Below are 23,051 nucleotides of genomic sequence, written 5' to 3'. Positions count from 1 at the left end.
TTTTTGTACAGTTTATCGTTCTTGCTAGATGTGTATTATGAACAATTTGTACTATTTTAACCTGCTATAACGAGAGTATTAACTTGCAGATTTTACAAGTCCGTCAGTTGATATTCAAAGTGAATTGCAACCCTGTTCACAGCTGTCTGTCAATTTGCATAAGGTTTCGCAGTCGCAGCAGCGAAATAAAGTTGATAATTGACAAAGACAGCAAGGCGAAAGAAACATCAAAAGTCAGCAGTGCAGTTGAAGATGAAGAAGTTTGCAAAGGGTATAAAGATATAAATGTAAAGGAGGAAGTAAAAAAGCAAAGAAAAGCGGAGAGAAAGAAAGAAAAATATATTTTGACAACGTTTTTTCCATTCGCGAAACGAACTACGTCTTATAAAACAAAATAATCAGTTTAAAATTTAGCTGAAATACAAATTGACCATAAAAAAGATAGCGAAACACATATTATTAATCGCTGAAAGTGCAAAACAGTGAACGGGTTCGGGCAAAAAAGCCTGGAAAGTGACAAGGATCAACCAAGTAAAACAACAGCAACGAGACCATTAAAAATCACGACGTTCCATTGGATTCAATTTGCGTATAATAAATAACAGAGCTTTACTGGTAAAAAGCGAAAAGTCTTGAGGAGGTGTAAAAATAGACGAAGGCAAGAATTAGCGGAACCATGAGTGTTGTACGACACTTTGTGCTACTGTCACAATTGCCTAAACTGGGACCAAATTACTACTGGTTAAAAGGTGAGTTAAAAAATAGAAAAAAGTGTTAGACTACAAATTCAATCTGAACTTGCTTCTAAATTTTCTTACCTGGTGGTATTTCCTAATCAATATGGCACTTTTATACTATTTCGTATATGCTATCTTGTTGGTCTCAGGCCCTGCTTTTTTTTGTCGTTACAAGCTTTTTCACCTTATAAAAAGTATGTCTGTCTATTAAAAACAGAGGGAAAACAATCTGTTTCATACTACGCCTCGATAGAATGGTAGCGCCATCAAGAATAACAAAAATATGTTTATATAATATGCATACATATTAAGGTGTACGTATGTCTGTAAGTATATATGAGAGTTGTTAGAATCAAAGTCTGTAAACAGCAGATCTTATATACTTCATATGTTTACATGTACTTATTTACCTGATTTAAGTTTCTCAATATTTGAGGAAGAATACAAGCTTTATAACATTTTTTTAGAAGATAGCATGATTGTATATACAATTTTTTGGAATTGTTTACCAAGAAATCGTACCTGATATAATATGTTCACTACACTAATATGTACAAGTAAAATATTACAACAGATTAAAATATATATGTACATACGAGTACATACATACATTTGTGTGTACATAAATTGTTTTTTTTTTTTATTTACGTTAGCTATTTGTGCAGAATATTCAGTTTTTCCCTACTGTTAGTCCTTTTCGTGTTGTTTTTCACTCAAATATAAATATGTATTTTTTAACAATTAAATTTTCAAAGAAAATTGTCCGTTTCAGTATGCAGTCGCTCGTTAATGTAAGCAATTTTTTTACGCACTGATTTTCCATAGCATTTTACTTTAATTAAATTAACTTTTCTAGATACATGGTCATATTTTTGGCACAATATATACTAAAAAACTTACAAATAATAACTGGACTAGCTTGCTTAAAGTAGGTTAAACATTTTAGTGTTTATACATATGTATGTACATATATAACTCAAGATTATACGCAACAATTAGCACAACTTTTTATATCATTGTCTCGAATTGCCTGTCATACGCTTTATTTTAAATATATACATATCTACATACATAAATCAGTAAGTTGATAAGTAAATTACAACACAAGTTTGAAGGTCAGATGAGCAAACTTTGAATTTTTAAATCCAATAATTAAGCACATAAAAACCAAAAATATCAAATGTATAAATTAATTTAGTGAAGTATTAATATATGTATGTATTGTGTCCATATGTATCTTTATAAATATTCGTATGTATGTAAATATTTCAGTACATAAATTTGCAAACTTCAAATCAAAACAGAACTAACAAAAAACAAGTCCATCAGTAAGCGAACAAGCTAGCGTCTTTCAAACCACTCTCCTCCTCTATTACCTTACCTTATCCAGTTTGTTTAGCGTTGACGACAGCTTTGTTGTTTTTTTTTTTTTTTTGTTATAATGTTATAATTTTTTTCGCACAAACATAATATGTGGTAGCAAACGTTAAACAAAAAGCAAAAAAACAAAAACAAACAGCAACAATAATATTGGTTAAATTAAAAACTAATAAATATTTAATTATTTTTAATAGAGATGCACTATTTGCGCGCCCAAAGTGTTACGCACAGCATCGAAAGGGGAAATATATGTAGATGCATTTTATTTTTCGCACAAAATGTTTATTTTTGTGTTTTATTGCTTATCGCCTTTTTTAATTAAATTTTTTTATGGATTCCGTCAGTATTTTATTATCTGTTGCTTTTCTTTTGTCACGTAGTACGTACAATTCATTTAAAGTTCGGCCGATAAACAAACACTCATGCATGCATGTCAATTCTTAACGATTATAAATATACAGAGTCAAAAACGGGTATTTGCTCGAATACCTCTGGTAATGAACTTGTCTCACGCGACCCTGTCACTCCACATGCTATCAGGGTCTGAAATGTGTGTATTTTATTTTGGAGACAAGGCTAAGGCCAGATATAACAAACGCTCGTTACATCCAAAAAAGGGAAATGAAGTTGAAGGCAAGTTTGTATGCTCGGGGCTCTGAGCTGACAGCTTTAAACTCCATAATATTTTCGAACCATCTCTGCAGGAAGAGCAAGATATGTTCCATATTCTACGCTCTTAGAAACGATTCATATTGAATTTGAAAACCAATAGTGGTACAATTCAAACTAAGGCACTCATATTTACAGATTTATTCATACATATTATAATACAATTATTTATGTAATCAAATTGTGCAACATCAGTAAATAATCATAATAAAAACCAGAATTTTATGCATACACACATGCAAGTGCAGAGAGGCTTGATGCCGCGAAAGTATCTCTTTCATTTTACTTAACTAATTTAAACTGATTTCATATGTTTATGAGCATTATTATTCGCTGGCACTTTGCTTTCGAGTTTCGTACGAATACAGTATCGTGCAAAGAAATAAAATCATTCTTATAATGTTGAATAAATCAAAAATGTAATTCATATACACACTCTTAATATAATAATTAAAAGATCCAACTATATAAAATACAAAATCAGTTTTAAGAAAATCCGGAGGAAGATTATTTTAGAGTTAGGTTTTGAATCCTAAAATCTTAACTTATTTTGCTATTGTGTTATGTCGAATTTAGTTAAAAATATTAGTCATAACTATTTTTTTTGTCATATACGTACATACATATATACATACATACATAAGTGTGTATTCTATTTGGTACATTTTGATTTATGATAGAAACAACATTGTAGATTGTTACTAATTATATGGCCAACGCTCGTTTTTACGAAAAAAAGCAAAGTCAAATGCCAATGCCCTCAGTTAAAATATAAAAAATTGCATTTTGAAAAAATATATTGTGCTGAAAAGTGCACTCGAAATTTGGAATACAAATAAAGATGATTTTGAGCACTGTCTGTGTTTTTGGCTAAGTAGGCTATACTCATCTACTTGTTTTTGAAGCTATATCAGTTCAACGGCCCCGATTTTATTTTAGCGCATTTTTTTAATTTGCGACAATAAACAAAGCACATGCCAAATACTTGCAAAAGAACTCAAAATTCAAAACAAAAAAATATTTTTTTTATTTAATTACATTTGTCACACTAATTTTCTTCTTCTTCACTTTCTTTTCTCCATTTAGGAGTCTGTTGCGCCAGCGTCGTTAGTCAGATCAGAAGTCCCAATGGCACGGTAACCTCAACACGTTGTCTGCACAATCATACAGATGGCAATGGACCCTTCCGCACAACCGTCACAGCTACCGCGGCGTCGTCGGGCAATGGCAGCACCACTAGCGGCAGCACCACATCGGGCACAGGCGCCAGCAATGGCGGTTCGATGGGTGGTGTCGGCGGTGGTGGTGGCGCCACGACCACAGGCAGCGGCGGTGAACCGCCCAATGACAAGAATATACTCTCCTGTCCGAAATGTGGTAATCCATGCACGCAAGTGGAGACTTTTGTCAGTTCGACACGTTTCGTGAAGTGCGCCAAATGTAATCACTTCTTCGTTGTGCTCTCCGAAGTCGATACGAAGAAGAATGCAAAGGAGGAGCCGAAAAATTATCGCAAACCACCACCGCCACCACAGAAAATTATGGAGTACTTGGATCGTCATGTGGTCGGACAGGATTTTGCGAAAAAGGTACTCGCCGTCGCCGTGTACAATCACTACAAACGCATACACCATAATTTGCCACAAGTGCAGACGCAAACGAACATACAGTCCAACGATGCAATGGGCCGCACCGATTTGCTGCATATATCCGGCATTGGACACACAATAGGTAACACATCAGGCACAGAATTGCCGCCGAAGGGGCACTTGTCCGGTGCTGGTAATAGCAGTGGCGCACATCATGCGCATTCGGATAGCGGTTCGGAAATATTGGATAAGCAAAATTACGAAGTCAAATTGGAGAAGAGTAATATTTTGATGTTGGGCCCAACCGGTTCGGGTAAAACTTTGATTGCACAGACAATTGCACGGTGTCTCGATGTACCGTTTGCGATCTGTGATTGCACCACCCTCACACAAGCCGGCTATGTTGGTGAGGATATCGAAAGCGTAATTTCAAAGCTGCTACAAGACGCTAACTACAAGTGAGTAGCACTGTAATATTTTTATGCTCAACTATAGAAATTTACTAATGACAGTTTCCATTCAATTTCCCTACTATCTTTCCACTCTCTTTCTATACACCTTTTGTTGCAGTGTTGAGCGCGCTCAAACCGGCATTGTGTTCTTGGATGAAGTCGACAAAATCGGCGCTGTGCCCGGCATACATCAGTTGCGTGACGTGGGCGGCGAGGGTGTGCAACAGGGCATGCTGAAAATGCTGGAAGGCACCATCGTCAACGTGCCCGAACGTAATTCACCGCGTAAATTGCGAGGCGAGACTGTACAAGTGGACACGACGAATATACTTTTTGTGGCGTCGGGCGCCTATACTGGACTGGATCGTCTTATTGCAAGGCGACTCAACGAAAAGGTTTGTATGGTTTGGGTCTACATCATTTTCCGAGCATATGATTTAACTATTTTATATAAATACTCTCGCTTTCCTCTTGCGTTGCAGTACTTGGGTTTCGGCATACCATCAACAAATTCGTCCGGGCGTCGTGCCGCTCAATCGACCGCTTCTCCGATGGACAGTGATCAGGAGGAACGTGATAAAAGCCTGAAAAAAGTGCAAGCTAGAGATCTCGTCGAATTCGGCATGATACCTGTAAGTTTAGAGCGCAACTTGAGAACCATTGTCACTATTGACGAGTTTTACGCCCATCGCCGTTATTTATGTTTCCATTCATTTCGTCTCCATTAGATTTATTACCGTATTTCTTTATAATTCTGAATTATTTGTAGGAATTTGTTGGTCGCTTCCCCGTCATTGTTCCCTTCCACAGCCTCAATGTGAGTATGCTGGTGAGAATTCTAACCGAACCCAAGAATGCCTTAATACCGCAGTACAAGGCGCTCATTGGCATGGATAAGGTGGAGTTAACATTCGAGCGTGATGCCATCGAATCGATAGCCGCCATGGCAATGGAGCGTCATACCGGCGCACGTGGCCTCCGTTCGATTATGGTGATTTGCAAATAAATATTAAATTTTTAAAATTAACCCAATATTAACCAATTCACTCTCGTACAACAGGAGCAATTGTTGCTAGATCCCATGTTTTTGGTGCCCGGTTCCGACATCACCGGTGTACACATCACCGCCGACTACGTGAAGGGCGACGCACAGCCTGTGTATGTACGCAAAGAAAATGGCGATGACGGTACCGCGGATGAGAATGATAGTGAGGGTAAAAACTATGAGGACAGCGAAAGCGCCAAAGTACGCATCACGCAATAAATTGACACTATAGAACACGTCAGAAATGTTGCGGCAACATGTTGCTATCAAAGCAGTGCATGAGTGCTTTTGTTTAAACAAAAACCAAAAAAACTCGGCTTTTGTTCGAAGCATTCTCACCAAAATAACAAAAAAAAACAAGGCAAATGTGTTTGCGGTTGCGTTGTGGCGTTGCGTTGGTCCTCCTTTTACTACAACTACACAAATTGTTCAAGTACACCCCGTACTTTACGTTATATTTTTGAACAGCTAATAGGAAACAGAATATCTTTAAGAAATATTTAAAGGCAAAGAAGCAACAAAAAAAAAAAAAACACATTTATATATTGAAATTGCCCAGCAAACAATAATCAATTATTTTCAATATATATTATTATGATCATTATTATTATTAAATGAGCACTACTTATGTATATTTTTAGTCTATATTTTGCAATAAACGCAAATAAGAAAAGTTAATGAATATTTCACTGTACTGCGCATGTGTGAGCGGCAAATGTGAATTACTTGATCAAAGCAAGCCCAAGGCGATGTTGTTTACCCACAAAATGTCTATGTATGTACGCTGAATGCCAAAATTCGAAAATTCTACAAATTTAAGCAATGTTTGTCTAATGTTATTAAAAGTGAAGAAGAAAGCGATAAACTATTTTTGTTGAAAAAAAAAATGCAAAAATACAAAAAATGCTAAACGTTTGTATAAATATATATTACCTTTACGAAATACAGGTTAAAAAAAATTGTTTCTGTGAGACATGTAGACAACAGCAACAAGAAAAACTATTACAAGTAAAAGGCAAAATAAAAAAAAATTGAAATTTTTTGAGAAAAATATTAATTTTTTTGATAGCATTAAATAATAAAATGTAGTGTCAAGTTTTATTTTAAAATAATAGCGTATTTTATATAATATAAATATATATATAATTCAAATAAATCAAAATAAAAAAGTAAGAAAACGAAACTAAATTTAAAATAAAAAATTAATTAATTAAGTCAACAACAAAAACATATTGAGACTAATTAATATAATTTTTTATTATTTTTGTATTCTTAAAGCGTGCTTGTGGTCAATATTTAATTGCACTTAATTGCTTTCACCAATGGTTCACATCGCTTATGTTGCTTCCGTTTCCATTTACCGGCTCAGCGCTGTTTTCTCGCTCATCAATTGTTATGATTGCAAGCGTTATGCAAATTATGAGTGTTTGTGACTAGATTTTCCGCCATTCAACGTTAGGTAATGGCTGTACGAGTGGTTCGTGGATTTTCACTAATATTCTCCAAATACCGCTCGCTTTTGGTATTTGTTAGTGTATGCATATTTTACTTTGGTTCATGCGAAATGTGGGTGTGTATGTTTATAAATAACTAGGATCATAAAAAATAAATATAATTTAATAGGTTATTGTTAGGTGTACTAGAAAAATTTGCTCCCTCTCCTTATAAACTTTCTTTCGTTTTTTGGTTTTGTTTTTGTATAAAAATAGCTTTGCACATATTTGCTTTATACAAAGAACTTGTAGATATGTATGTAGTTTGTACGATTTGTATGCATGTTATGTGTTCATTCGTTTTCCTCAGAGATGAGCAGTTCGTATTCCTGCGCCGCAAAGCGATCCCAATCCGAAGACTATGCAATAAAAAGAAAGTAGGGTTATCAATGTAAATAATTTTTTAGTAATTATTATTTGTTGATTTTTTTCATTTACTCACATATTCATCTCTTTGCGAGGCAAATGGATCACGTTGCTCATGATCCAAGTATTTCTCCAGATTGAAGAATGTGTCGAAGAAGACATGTGTCATTTTGCAGCGCTTCAAATCGCCCAAAGTAACGCAGTCGCGACGTGCAGGCTTAATCATGTCCAGCATCTGAAATCAGATTAGTTTGATCGTTAAAACAGTGCTTCTCAAACTGTATAGCATGACTCAAGTTATTTCTATTAGATATTTCTAAAAGACCATAAATTTCAATAATATAAGAGCAGCAGAACTGCTGGCTGAGCATCGGCCTCTGGTTATGGGGATACATGGCGCTACAATTGCGAATTTCCAATCCCCCTCTCCTACCTGCACTCTGTAGAAACATACTAAAGCGTACTCACCTGACACAAACAATCCTCGAATGGCAACGTCTCTATGCCAATCGATTCCATGCGCTGTTGTTGTTCCTCATAGAAGTACTCCAATTCGTACATGGACAAAACGCCATCACCATCGATGTCCATACAACGGAACCAATACTCGATTGCGGTAGGTGTACGCTTATCCTCCTCGGAAAGCAGAAACCACACAAAATCGGTATACGACATTTTCGGCTCATCTTCTGGCTGCTTCTTGTTATCGCCACGCGTTACGCAACCCGAAAATATTCGCTCAACAATGCGTGTGGACAAAGCATGATCACTATGCCGCGCCAGATCGTCCTGATTGATAAGCAGATCGTGATCTTTATCCAATTCCCAGAACTTACAGTAGATGACATAGAAGTGTTCATAGCTGAAGAAAGCCATAATTTGATTGATATCATCCTCCTCTTCCAGTAACTTAAGCACCTTAAAGTGAAAGTGTGACTTTTAGCAATAGCAGTTCAAGCGTTAGCCAGCATCTACAAACCTCCAAGAGATCGGATTTCTTCAGTTCCGATATGTTGATCCTGCCCGACCAGCATCTATTCACCGAGTAGAATATTCGCGCAATGACTGTGTGTACATATCTGGAATGAAACTCGGTGGCCTCTTTGAGGAACGCCAAGCCAGGATGTGTATCGACCACGTCTTGCACGAGCGGCGCCAAATCCTCTGGCAGTATGTATTGGCGAAAACGTTGACCGCGTGATAATATGTAAACGAAACGTGAGGCGGCATCATGACAGTAAACATTCATTCTAAATTAGCGAAATAATAGTTTCGGGTTATGCATAAAGATACTTCGGAATAATGTTGATTAGTAGTTACTGTTTCCAGAATTCCACGAATCTTTGTCGCTCCACCAGTCCAGAATTGCCCTGCTGACAGAAAACCATTACCGGCATGCGCCAATAGAAGGGCAGACCGCAGATTTTCAAAATGCGCGGCAGCTCGTCTTTGGTCACCTGATTGTTCGGAAATGAGTCGAACGCGGCCAAAATGCCGCGCAAAGTGCGTTCCAATGCGATTTGTGGCTGTGGCTTGCCATGTGGGAAGTAAAATCTGTGGAAGTGCGAGAATTGTTGTGAAGAAGTTTACATTAAGGGGCGCTTAAAGCGTTCACTCACCTGGGTATGTAAGCTGATTTGGTGTTCCGAATTTCACGTTGTATTGAATTGTGTTCGGGCGGCGGTGGCGGCGTTGAATGCAATTTAACCTGCGGAGTGGCGAATAAACTTTAATTTGGAATATTTAAAAATTATCAATAATTTTTGAAGAAATTTTGGCTTTTTGGCCGAAATTAACCTCTTGCGCGCAATTGCTATCGCCTAGAAAATACCTAAAGGGTGATCCATTTCGAGTTCCCCTTTCTAAAGAAAAACACAGAAACTACAAATTTAATTGGGAAATGTTTATTATCCTTTGAAAAGACATTCTTTGGCATTTATTTTTTGAAGATTATCTCTTTCAAATGTGGGTCGCGGCTAAGTCTCAGTTGATCCATGTTGAGTACAATTTTCAATGGCTCGTTCGAACATTTCGACTAATAACGGGCGAATGGCACGCTCAATATTTTTCTCCAAGGTCTGAATCGAAGCGGGATTGTCCGCATAGAGCTTAGACTTTACATCCCAACAGGACAAAATCTAACGTTTTGATATCACACGATCTTGGTGGCCAATCGATCGACCCAAAACATGAACTTATCTGCTCACCGAAGTGTTCTCTCAATAAATCCATTGATTGATGCGATATGTGGTAGGTGCCGCCATCTTGTTGAAACCAAATGTCGCTGAGATCACGAGCTTCAGTTTCAAACATTCGGTCATCATTGCGCTATAACGGTTTCCATTGAGGGTTACGTTCTCACCGGAATCATTTGAAAAAATATGGACCGCATATAGGCTCAAAAAACCAACCCAAACCGTTGTTTTTTGTGGATGAAATGGCAGCGCTTGAATCTCTTCAGGTTTCTCTTCGTTCCAAATGCGGCAATTTTGCTTGTTTACATACCGATCCGAAAACGTCGGATGTTCTTGGAACTAAAGAGCCTAAAGAGCAAAGCGATATCGCTTAGAAAGGTCGAGCGGCTTCAGTTCGTGCACAAGCTGTAGATCTCAACGTAAAATGCGCCAAGTCTTTCCATACGTCAGCACGAGTTGCTGCGAACGACGCCGAATCGACTCTCCACGGTCTTCACACTCTCAGCTATGACTGCTTTATTTTTTTCGATGGACGCTGGACGTGGTCTATTTAGTCGAATATTGTCCTATAATGAATGCTGGCATAAGTCTTTCCATGATGAAATGCCGAACAATACTGAACAAAATTAACAAGACAGCTTGACACGACTCACGCGTGCTCTGCCAAAAAAAGCCTACTGAAAAAAATACCTCTACTTGGACCGCCCGTTACAATTTAAAAATATCTAAAGCGCTTTGCCACAAACATTAACATTTTAGACTACTCGGTTTTCCAGCCGTCATAAGAAACTACGATGAAAATTTTACCAATAAATTAATTACAAAATTTGCGTTGTTCATTCTTCGCTCATTCCACATACACGCTTTTTATATGCAATCACACGATTTTTAATCTTAAAATTATTTATATATAGATAATGTACATTTTGCTGTACTAATTCCAATATTGTTAGAGCCCACGTAATATAAAATTCTTTGTAAAACAATAATAATAAAAGAAACTCGATTTTTACATTTTTGGGCAGGGCTTCCCAAACTCTGATGACACATAATAGGGTATGATGTGCAAAATTACCAGACCATAGCAAAAAAACTTCCTTTATACACAAATCCCAGCAATTAAGACGTAAATAAAGTTTAGTTACTTGAGCTGTAGCAGTTTTAATGCTTAAAAGTACTACTTTATATTATGAGTGTCATGTGACGCTGATGTAAACCTTTGGAACAATATTTCTACTAATTTTCCTTGCGATCGTATACTGATCTTAACACAGAAGCAGCCTAAAAACTTTTTTATTAAAGTCTATAAACATAATCGCCATACTAACACAGTTTGTGTGCCGCTGGTTTAATGAGAAAAATTCGCCATTAAGTGCATACTTTGGCCAATAAGTATGTTTGTGTTTTGGTTGCTTCCTTCGCTCTTGTGGGAATGTGCATACATACATAAGTATATATGTATATGCAAATAATTAAAAGCGGAGGCGGTGCACCTATGTACATACATGCATATGTACATTTTTTGGAGTGAAATAAAATAAACGCACACACATATATGTATGTATGTACTTATGTATGTATATATCGTCACCTAAAATGCAAAACAACGTATCATCAAAAAAATCGAAATTGAGTTTTTTATTGTTTACGATTCACTACATCATGTTACATATAAGTATACAATTTTCAGCTTACACTGTCAGATATAACTACTATATAACCAATATACATATAACCATTTTATAACCAAAACTCAAATTTTCTGTGAATTTGAGGTTTCTATTATATCGTTTTTCCTCGACTGTAAACTTATGAAAAGTAATGTTGCGTTATTTTGCATTATAGGTGACGATATACATACATATGTATATGTATATGTGTGTGTGTGAAAAGGAAATTTCCGTGTTGAGCGCATTAAATTTGCGCTGAATTCGTGCATATCCGCCTACATTTGCGCGGCCCCAACCGAGTAAGTGTGTGCATGTGTGCGCGTACCGACACACGAGCAGCAACGAGCGCGTGTTGAGTAATTGAATTAATTTCAACAAAAATATGTACCGATCGCATCGCAGTTTATGGAATTTCTGTACACACAAGAAATGCTTTTATTTATTTATGTAAAATACCTTAAAACAATTTGCAGTTAAACAAAAAACCATCTGAAACACATGCCCATATTTATGGGATAGCAACACACATGCATTATATGTACATATGTATAAGTATATGTATATGCATAAGTATATGTATATGCATAAGTATATGTATATGTATGTATGTACAAGTCTATATTAAACAAAATATTTTTAAATTGTTTATACATTTTCCCACTTGTTTGAATCAACAAAAGAACTAGCTCGGCCTATTATTATTTGCCTTTTTAAAATACCGATTTATGTACATACATACATACATATGCGAATGTAGGTTTATATGTGCATTGAAATATTTCGCAATGAGCGACAATTATGACGCATGCCATAAAATTATGCTTAGCATTGTTGCATGCTATATAAATTGCCGGCAAGCTGACAGGCGACGACATCTTCGTCACACGAAAGCGGCTTGAGTCCAACGATCACCATAAATGTACATACATATGTATGCATGTATGTACATATATAAACATGCTTTAATATTTTTGCGAAAATTCGCTTTTTTCTCAAAATCGTGCAAATTTTCGGTTTAATGAACTTGTCGCCATGGCAAAAAGGGAAATTTCACACATACAGCCGCACATATTTTTATTGCGCAATAAAAGGAAACGCTTACACACATTGGCGCATATTGCATGTGCGCATGCAAATTTACAGTCGAGGCCGAATAACATTCACAGGAGCATAAAAAGAAAATTGGTAACAAAAATAATAATTTTAAATTTCTACTGAAGCATTTCAATTTCTAATTATATGTAGTACTATAGAATGATATCAGAAGTGGAGCGAAACTATCTAGGAAGAAGAAATAAAGTATTTTGAAAATACTGATTTGCAATGGTTTGACTTCCACTAACGTTTCTCTTATTATTAACGGTTATCTATTGGGTAGTCGAAAAAGTCGTTTCGTGTTTTGTCAATAGATATCGTTGCAGTCGTATATCTCCAGTGCTACCAATCACATTGTGGCATACAATATAGTGTTGAAAAGGTGAGCGAAAATAATGAAGAAATTGGCTATATTTTGAAATTTTTGTATAAAAAAGAGAAGAATGCCACCCAAGCCACCAATAAAATTTGTGAAATTTACGGAGACGGTGCTGTATAAGTTCGTGTGGCATAACAATGGTTCGCTCGCTTCCCTTCTGGAAATTTTGAAATTTCGATTTACACCGATGAAAGTTTTACACTGATGAAATAATGTCTCTAGCGGAAAAATGTCATAACCGCGTTTTCCAATAGGAAATTGGCTTTGCATTCACTTATGTATATTGACAGTTTGGCGTGGTTTTTGGACTGATGAAATCATCGGTCCATGCTTCTTTCGAAATGAAGCTGGCGACACCGTTACTGTCGGAGTGGTATAGATCAATGATAACCAAATTTTTATGGTCGCAATTGGAAGAAGTTGATCTTGACAACATCTAGTTCTAAGAAGACGGAGCTACGTGTCGCACAGTTCGTGTAACAACCGAATTATTGCGAGGAAAGTTTGGTGATTCGATTATTTCAAGTGATATTGTGACATTGAATGGCCTCCAATAAATTGTGATTTAACACCATTAGACTACTTCTTGTGGGGTTATTTGAAGTCATTAGTCTCTAGTAATAAACCAGACTCTCTTCAAGCTTTAGAAATCAATATTGAATGGGCTATTCATGACATACGACTTGATTTTGTGGAAAAAGTACTCGAAAAGTGGGTTCATCAAATTCGTTACTGCAAAAGAAGTCGAGGAGTCCATTTGAATGTTGTTCTTTTCAGAACTTAATAGTATCGAATTTACTTCAAATCAAATAAAAACATTTGAATTTCCTCAAATTTTTATTTTTTTGTTAAAGAAATCATATGCCTCTAATCGGAAACCCCTATATATAAATATAAAATCCGACAGGTATAAAAAGACTCGTAACTTCGTAAATTTTTCTCTAATCAGCTCAAAATCTTTTGTTAGTTTTATTGATATTTGCTTTGACAATAAGTCTTTCCTCGATTAAAAACGCTTTGTAGCAATTTTCTGACCACCACTGTAATTATATACTCGCAAACAATGATTTTGCTAATTACTTAAGAGAACTCTTCTACTCACCAGCTACTGCATAAATATTTTAGCGCATGCTTTCGGTTAAACTTAAGATCGCTCGACACGTCACAATAAAATGAAAATACACTAATAACAATAAAAACGACTACAAGAAACCAAGAGTCAGAGTGTGCACATCTCAACAAAGAATTCGACTAAATAAAATAAATAAGCAAAAAAAAAACAATCTTGAAAGATAGGGAAAATTTGGAATGAGTGATTTTCCGTTTTTCCGATTATTCGATTTTCAAATTGGCCTTTTACAACTTTACCGTTTCGCTGGTCATTGGCGAATTGCACGAGGCGCAGACATTTCGACAATTATATGTATGTGTGGCCGCCAAGGTGGGACGCTAATGCGTAGGTACACCATTTACACACACAGATACACTCACTTATGTATGCATGCGGGGCTGTGTGTGGGTTGTATTGACGGGCGTTCGTCTAAATTTATGTGGATTTATTTAGAAAGATTACAAAAATATATTCACAACTTGTGTAGATAAAGCGAATTGCCAATAAATCACAAGTAAAAACAATTTGTACTTCAAGCTAAATACACACATATGTACATATGAATGCCAATACATACATATGTATTTACATTTAGATTATTCTATGAAGATGTACACAGAGCAATGCATGCAAATATTAAGGTGATCGTGGCAATGAATAGTGTTTTCTTAGTACGAAGCAAGACATCGCATTTCTGTCAGCTTTAATTATTTCTTAATTATTTGGTGGAAAAAAGTTGATTTGCCTGCTTTCACAAACAATTTCACGCATTTTTCGCTGGGAATTCTATAAGCGTGAACGATTGGCGTAGCGTTTGTGGTAAAATATCATTTATGTATGCTCGTTTTTCATCTTTTGACAGCAGAGACATGGGAGAATGGCGATATGGATTTGACTGCCAACCGAAATTGAATAGCATTAACGGTAACACATTGAAAATTAAATATTCAAATACATGTACAATGTAGTTTTGAAAGTTATTTAATTAAAACGGAAGATTCCATAGATACTAGGGTGGGCCAAAATAATTCGAGTTGCAGAATTAAATAGCAAAGGCACCATCCTCTATTAGAGTGTACAGCTGCTGGCGTGCGCCGATGACATCGATATCATTGGCCTCAAGTATCGCGCTGTTAGTTTTGCTTTCTCCAGAATGGATAAGAAAGCGAAGCAAATGGGTCTGGTAGTGAACGAGGGCAAGACGATCAAACAAACAGTCGTAGCACTCGTAGCACTCGCGACTAGACTCCCACGTCACTGTTGACAGACATAACTTTGAAGTCGTAGGTAATTTCGTCGATCTTGGAACCAGTGATAACAGCAAGAACAACGTCAGCCTCGAAATCCAACGCAGAATATCTCTTGCCAACAGGTGCTACTTCCGACTAAGTAGACAATTGAGTAGTAAAGTCCTCTCTCGACGAACAGAAACCAAACTCTATAAGCCACTCATTATTCTCGTCCTGCTATATGGTGCAGAGGCATGGACGATGACAACATCTGATGAATCGACGTTACGAGTTTTCGAGAGAAAGGTTCTCACTACGTTGGAGGGACCAGGTGGAGAGGACCTGGCTTCGCTTGGAACCTCCACTTGGCGCCCCCTTGCGAAAAGAAGAAACGACTGGCGCGTTGTTTTTAACTCGGCTATAACCATAAGCAATTTCTACGCCAGTAAAGAAGAAGAAGAGCTTTGACATTACTCTATTTGAAAAAAAAAAACAAAGTTTTAAAGCGTAAAACTTTTCTAAGAGTTCCTTAGATCAAACACGGTGTCTCTTCAAGAGAGTAACTTAAAAAATATAAAACACTCACACTTTTTATTGTGCTTTTTGGGCGGGTTAGACGACTGACCAATGTAAATTAAATGATAATAACAAATGATCTTCATTATCAGCTGCTAATTACACGAATACCACCTTATATGTTCTTATATATTATATTGAACTTTTTCGAAAAAGCGGCTAGAAGTGGAAATAATAATAAGCTTCTCAAAATGTGTTGTCTAAAATTGTAGAAAAAGCGGTAAACACAAGCCGCAGCAATTAGCAGCGATATAAAACTGAAGAAGATCATTTGAAATCAATTAAATGAAAAAGTAGAGCCGAACAATAGCAAAGCAAACTGATCTTCGTTCCATTGTACAGAGATTACGCTAATCTCATGTCTTATCGTATTATGTCTTATGTCGATTTTTTATATTTTTATTTTAGTCGCTTTCACACATAATACTTTTGCTGTATTTTTTATTTGTCTGAGCAGAAAAAAACGTTGCATTAACACAGTGGCGTTGCGGCGGCAACCTTAAAAATTGTCGGCACGCATTTGAGGTTTGGCTGCAGATCGTGTTAATTACGAGTACACTGTGCAATTGCGAAATGTTTATGGCGAAATTGGGAAAGAGTATTTTAATTTTGGGAAATAAATAGAAAGATTTTTCAATCTTAATCACCATATTTGTATGCTAATAAGATCTGGAGAAAACTGCTAATTTATTCAATTAAATGTATATTTAATATATATTTTCATAATTGACGATCTTTAAGGAACAAACACGGATTCATCTAACACCTGCATTGCCAGATCAATTGAATATATGCTAACAATAATTAAATTGTTCTAATTAGATGTTTTTGAAGCTTGAAGTTAGAATTTTTTGAGCCAAGAAGTAAATGTTTATGTTTTATATGACTCGTAGATGCTTGGAAAGGATATGGTACAAATGGTGTCAAAAACTGTATTTGCCTTAAAGAAGTCGGTTAAATCTTAAAAAATATAAAGCTGATTTTTGAAATGATAAACAACTCAAACATAAACATCATTGTTTTTTTTAACAAAAGCAAAGGCTCTATATACAAATTATATGCAAGTAAGATTCTTCTAATCTGACAGTTGACCGTGAAACAGTAGTCAAATTGTTCAATTTTTGACATAAGTTTTTATAGACGAGATCGAAATTCTAAAATTCAACGTTTTGAATTTTTTAAATTTTTTTTAAAAACCTTTTTCGATCTCTAACTTTTCGGCTGTTGTTGCACAGTGTAGCAACGTGATTCATTGGCCACTTTATGCATTTCGCACACCGCTTGCCGCACTTCACTGCCGTGCATACACCGCTCACTTCATTTTCATCATGTCGGTGCTTCGCGCTGTTGCTGTTTCTATTGTTTTTGTTTTTCATCGCTCTATTAGATAACCGTTTTGCAGTGTAGCGTTAGAGAAAAATATTGAAAATCCGTTGTGATTTTATGACGAGTCAATTTTCATTTTTTTAACGGTATTTTGCACCTGAACACCTCACATACAGACATACATACATATATTGAATGAGCGCACATACACAATCACAGTCACAAATGTAGATATGTATATAGGTGCTACGCTTCGAAGCGCACGGCGACGTCAGTGATAATTTACTCACCTTGAGCAGACTTTTTGGTGGCGCATCCGCTGGATCGGGTCTTTTGATATTCAAAAACGAGTTCCGCACATCCGGACACTTCTCGAACATAAGCACACGCTCTGCAACCGAGCCGCGCGTTAGTATCGGTCGACCAACTAATTGAGCAGATAAATTCTTGTGGTTAATATTCAAATTTGCAAAGCGCTGCTAAATCTTTATATGTGAATATGTATGTATGTATATTGTAAGAATACTTTATGCTGGCGCTTTACCATATTTATCCTGTCCATTGGTCAGCGTACGTCCAGATTTGGCAAATTTTGAAGGTGTTGTTGTTGACGCGCCACTTGCTGCTGCAGGCATAGCTGCCATACCGTTCTCATCCGTAGCGCCACCAATTGTAGAGCCTGCCGTTGCTGCTCCTGTACCGTTGCTGTTAGCAGTTCTTATATCCTTTTTTGCGCTCGACTTGCTGCCACTACGATGTTGACTAGCGCCACTACTCAAGTGATTAGTAGTATGTGTATTGGTATTGTTGTTGCTGTCGTTCTTATTATCCTCCTTAATGGTAGGCGCTTTGATTGATTTGTTGCCACTACTGCCACTGACAGTTGCAATCCGCGTGCTCGGTGTCGCGCTCGTCGTTGTGGTGGTACTTTTTTCGCCGCTTTCTTTGCTCGATTGCTTGTGGCCACTGACGCTAATGGCACTATGATTCGATTGATTATCGGCTGGCGTTGATTTCGAATTGTTCACTTTCGCAGCCGCCGCCGTGCTCCGCTTGCCGTTCGTGGCTGTTGTAATGGCCGCGCCACCACCTTTGTCGCCACTGCTGCTCGCACCCGCGCCGCTGGTGCCGCTATTTTTATCAACATTGACACTTTCTGCAACAACAACAGCAGCAATATCAGCAACGCCACCGTTGCCAACAATTGTGATAGCCGCTTTATTGACACTTCCTCCGCCGCCATTGTTGACAGCAATCACATCACCCCTGCCACCACCGCCACTATCGACATTGTTGCTTTTGGGCGTCAGCTCTCCGCGGCGTGAATGATGATTAGCGCTATGCCGCGCCGCGCCGGCGTCGGCGTCTGTCGTTGCTGTTGCATTAGCTGTCTTCCTCGACTGCTTCGTTCCGCTGTTTGTTGCTGCTTTCGCTGTTTGTGTTGTTGTTGTTGTAGGTGCATTTTCCTGCAGAAGTTCTTTGATTTTGCGCAAATTATGCGTCTGCAACTCTGAAAGGTCCGACAGATCTAGATTTAAGTCCACGGTTAAGTTAATATCCAGTGGTGCGGAATTCGAAACATGCGGCTTACTGCGCCCAATAGTGGTAGTGTTAGCTGTAGGATTTGAGGCAGAGCTTGTGCCTCGCGACTTAGTTGACGTTGCTGCGCCATTGCCGCTGCTAGTTGTGTGTTGTTGCTTCTCATGTTTCTGTGCAAGCGCCGACTTATTAGTTACCGACGACGACACCGCACTGGAAGACGTGGCGCCGACCGTTTTACCATTGGATTTTGTAGTCTTCTTCTTTAGCGTATCCACTACATCAGCGCCGGGTGCATCGGCGCTTTTCATCAGTATAGCCGATGTGGTTGTGGGTGACTTCGGCGACGTGACGCCCTTTTTTGTTGTAGACGCCGTTGCCGGTTTCAATTTACCCACCATATTGACATCGACGTTCGACTCTTGTATTGCGTTGGCGCTACCAGCGCCAACTAGTCCACCAACACCCCCTATACCAATAACACCGGCACTCACAACACCGCTACCTAATCTGCCAACCGCGCTACTGGGATTCGTGTTCGCCTTGCCCGCGCGTTGTTCCTTATCCTTTAACACAAATGTTTTGACCAACTTCTGCAGCCCCTCCGCTGTTTGCTCGTCATCGACCGCAAAAAGATCGCCCGCGTCACTTGCACTGTCGCTTGTTGCAGCTGCAGCCGCTGCATGCGTATAGAAACCCAACAATTCAGTCGGTGCTAGTCCCCGACTCTTCCACGTGTGGTATAACGCATCGGCGTGCTCAGATATTTTTTTTGAGATCTCCTCGATCTCTCGTGTGGGATCGTCGGAGAGCACGACGCTCGTTTTGCCGCTACCAATCTGACTACCAACTGTTTGTTGTTGCTGCTGCTGCAATGTAGACTGATATAGTTGGGAATCTATGTAGGGTTTCGTTTTCACTGGATGCGTTATTATGGTCGGTTTGGTTGTGGTCGTTATGGAGGCGGTTTTAGGTTTTGTGGCGGCGTTCGGAGGCGCTGCTTGCATATTTGCCCGCTGCGTAGGGACTGCGGCAGGAAATCGGTGGCACTGGTTTGTTTACAAACTATTTATTACTACTTTATTCCTCTATATTTGTTTCCGCGTATAAATAAAATGCCACAAGTTACAAGATTAGTTGCGTTGCAGCAAAACACACTACGCACAAACTCTAATTTCACGACGCGCAACGCGGAACAATTCACCAGCGTTGTAGCGAAATTTTACGGTATCGACACGATTCCCACAATGTGCCAGGGTGCGCTACTCTCTTGTTGTCTGTTTGTGTTTCCCCTTTGGTGGCGCGGCGCTTGCTTCATATCTTCCCGTCGACGTTGTGACGACAACAGCGGCAACAACGACAACGGCGTTGACGAAAGTGGAGATGTTGTAGGAAACAACGACCAAGTCGAAGTGCGCGACGCCTAAGCTGACGGCGTTGCTATCTACATGGGCTAATGCCGAAGAAAGCAGCAATGACGCAGACGTGAGCGACGTCAAAGACGCTCTATACATTCACCAAATGCCGTATGAGCACACTCAATACACTTGTGCTTCTTCTACTACTTCCACTTTTTTCCTTCTAGAAATCTTCCTCTTTTGCTTCTTCTTCGCGTTTCGGTCCTCCAACCGCCTATACCACGATGTGTAGTGTATGCGCGCGCGTATATGTGTGTGCGCCGCTGCTAAGTTTTTCGTGTACTGACTACTGACTGCTCCGTATTGCGGACGGCGGCACGTCTATTTTTAAACACCGATTTGCCTATTTTGTAGAGGTTTTTGTACTAATTTCACTACTGCTCGGATGCGTATGCAGCATTCGTAATCGCCGCGAATCGCTTGACTTTACTTTACTTTAATCAATTTTCCAATGCACTGCGTACGCTTGAATAAAAAATTATATGTGTGTGTGTGTGTTTAATTTCCATTTACATAAAAATTTTCACATTTTCGTTGTTATTCTCTTTTTTTTTGAACCCCGCGCGTTACGAAAATCAAAAAAACATGCCAAATATGACATTCAACCGCAGCGATCACCTATAGAAGAAGTCTACCTTGTGAACCAGAAGAACCTTCACACCTTCGTTAAAATTTTAATTTTGCTTTCCGTAAATTTTTCAAAGAGTACTCGCACACGCTCCGCGAACGCACGAACTGAATTGACTCTCCGCCTTGAAGCAGCGTTCGTAGTTGTTGACGATCACTGCACAGCAGACAGCGACTATTGCGAGCGCCGCAGTGTATCTCCACAGTTTTCCAAATCGGCAAAAATGCTCGGAAATCAGGCCTAAGCAAGACTGAATGCGGGTGTTCGCTCACTAAATTATGGGCGGAATATAAGTTTGTGTGCGTTCAAGAGACACAGCTCTTTGGGAGTGTCAGGAAAAAAATTTGCAAAAACGTTATCAAATAAAAAAACAATTACAAACTAATATTCTTAAAAAAGTTTTTTGCTATGCTTTTGAAAAAGCACTAAGTTTTGCTAGTCTTTGCACACCATAATTCGTAGTGATCTCATGCGCATGAGATGTCGAAATTTTGTATACAACAGATTACAACCATTTGCGTTCGCTCGACGTTCAATTACTTTTTCAATACAAAATATCATGTTCTGAGAATGTTCAAAACTCTTTAATGCGCTCATTTTCATATATTTTTTGTTTCAAATATATAGTTTTTTTACATATGTATGTATTGCACATATTATTCGATAGCATCTTTCAAGTTTTTCAAGTGTTCCGAACGCTTGAGTTTTCAGCGTTGCGTTTGAGCAGCAAAGATCTCCTACTATTCACGCTATTCAGCACGCCGATCTCACTGTGATTCTCAAAAAGAAACGTACTATATTTGATGCTGAAGGAAAGCAATTTTTCTTAAACACATGTCTCTTCATATATGACTAAATCGCTTGTTTATTTGTCGCATGTGTTTTTAAAAATGTGCTCATTCGACTCTCAATCTCTCACGATGTTCATAGAGTGCACATGAAACTAAAATACATATTCATATGTTAGTACATATTAAAAAGATGTCGCCCTTCCTCCCACAATTTTACTTATGACTTTGGCTACTTAAGCTTTTCACTTTTGCCCAGTGCAACATCAATAGGCACTCGCTCTCCCCAGTGCATCTGCCAGCGCGTTTTTTCTTAATTTTCAATAAAAGCCGTGTGTAGTAGTTAGTGGCTGTCTAATGTGTTTTCTTTGTCCGATATTTTGGCTTTTGTCAGCTTAATTGGCAATAATCTGCTTTGTTTTCATTTGAGGGAGAGACCAGGAATTCTTCCACGAGCGCTTGCGCCCACAAATATGTACATATACTTGCAATACTTTAGAGCTCATAACACCGAAATGCATTTATTAGAATGTCTATTATAATCATACTTTCAAAACATAAACACATTCAAATAGCTTCGTAGAAATAGCAATAGGGTGGTCAGAAAGTACGCGATACTTTTTATAATTATATAAATGGAGATAATTAAAAAATTAAATTGGAAATTTTAACAAAAAATGTGTTATTTTTATTCATAGTCTATCGCAAATTCAAATTTAATTGTTTTTGCTTCGGCCAAGAATGAGATTTATCTATGTACTATCGAAATATTTGGTGGCGATATACGCCCGCAGGATGACGCTGACAGATCAAGAAGACTGCAGGAAGTGAGGGCAGGGCACCAGGGAAACAATGGGGCATCTCCTGTGCACTTGTTCCGCGTTGACGAGACTACGCTGTAAACATTTTGGGCCCCCACGGTGTGATCCACTGGAGGAGGTATCGATAGGAGGCCGCAGAGTCTGTTAAAGTTCGCATCAAGAGCAGGCATCCTATAGGACCAGCATTTTTTGAGATCTGAAAAAAGGAAATAGTCGCTGAGGGCCAGTTCTGAAGAATACTGTGGATGCAGAAGCAATTCGAAGCCCAATTAATGGATTTTTGCCATCGTTTTCACTGACTTGTGATCTTGTTCTCTACATGCGGTTTTGGGCGGTTTCAAACTTCAAACGGTCCAATAACGTTTTGTTATCGTCGTTGTTGATGATCCTTCTTTTTTGGCGGTAGTAAATAAAAATTATATCCAAAATACAGATGCCATAACCTTGCCAGCCGACTGTTGCCTTTTTCCACACTTTGGAGCGGGTTCATCGTGTGCAGTCCACTCGTTTGACTGCCGATTGGACTTCGGAGTGAAATGATGGAG

At 38.1% G+C, this 23,051-nt stretch overlaps 2 protein-coding genes across 2 annotated transcripts; one reads left to right on the top strand and one right to left on the bottom strand.

Annotated features, from left to right (window-relative positions):
- Positions 1–141: 141 nt before the first annotated feature.
- Positions 142–6,337, top strand: LOC120767044 (ATP-dependent Clp protease ATP-binding subunit clpX-like, mitochondrial). Its single transcript, XM_040092897.1, has 6 exons — positions 142–749; positions 3,873–4,833; positions 4,946–5,222; positions 5,310–5,459; positions 5,597–5,818; positions 5,888–6,337. The coding sequence occupies exons 1-6, from the start codon at positions 677–679 to the stop codon at positions 6,089–6,091; spliced, it is 1,887 nt and encodes a 628-aa protein (XP_039948831.1). The 5' UTR covers positions 142–676; the 3' UTR covers positions 6,092–6,337.
- Positions 6,338–7,104: 767 nt separating this feature from the next.
- LOC120782409 (serine-rich adhesin for platelets) lies at positions 7,105–19,858 on the bottom strand. Its single transcript, XM_040114656.1, has 8 exons — positions 17,857–19,858; positions 17,603–17,739; positions 9,351–9,439; positions 9,052–9,285; positions 8,711–8,981; positions 8,200–8,649; positions 7,808–7,966; positions 7,105–7,724 (listed from the first exon to the last, which is right to left on the bottom strand). Exons 1-8 carry the CDS (start codon positions 19,856–19,858, stop codon positions 7,659–7,661), a joined length of 3,408 nt encoding a protein of 1,135 aa, XP_039970590.1. The 3' UTR covers positions 7,105–7,658.
- Positions 19,859–23,051: the final 3,193 nt, after the last annotated feature.

Source organism: Bactrocera tryoni, chromosome 1, assembly GCF_016617805.1.
Source record: "Bactrocera tryoni isolate S06 chromosome 1, CSIRO_BtryS06_freeze2, whole genome shotgun sequence".
NCBI classification, from domain to species: Eukaryota; Metazoa; Arthropoda; class Insecta; order Diptera; family Tephritidae; genus Bactrocera; species Bactrocera tryoni.
Note: the sequence above shows the minus strand (reverse complement) of the source record. Positions and strands in the feature narration are given on the sequence as shown.

Excerpts from the sequence above, each read along its gene's own strand:
- LOC120782409 (XM_040114656.1), bottom strand. The coding sequence starts at position 19,858 with ATGCAAGCAGCGCCTCCGAACGCCGCCACAAAACCTAAAACCGCCTCC. Across the intron at positions 17,740-17,856 it reads CAATGGACAGGATAAATATG|TTGGTCGACCGATACTAACG; the intron begins GTAAAGCGCCAG and ends CTGCTCAATTAG. Across the intron at positions 8,650-8,710 it reads AGAAATCCGATCTCTTGGAG|GTGCTTAAGTTACTGGAAGA; the intron begins GTTTGTAGATGC and ends TTTCACTTTAAG.
- LOC120767044 (XM_040092897.1), top strand. The coding sequence starts at position 677 with ATGAGTGTTGTACGACACTTTGTGCTACTGTCACAATTGCCTAAACTG. Across the intron at positions 5,460-5,596 it reads TCGAATTCGGCATGATACCT|GAATTTGTTGGTCGCTTCCC; the intron begins GTAAGTTTAGAG and ends AATTATTTGTAG. Across the intron at positions 5,819-5,887 it reads GTGGCCTCCGTTCGATTATG|GAGCAATTGTTGCTAGATCC; the intron begins GTGATTTGCAAA and ends CTCGTACAACAG.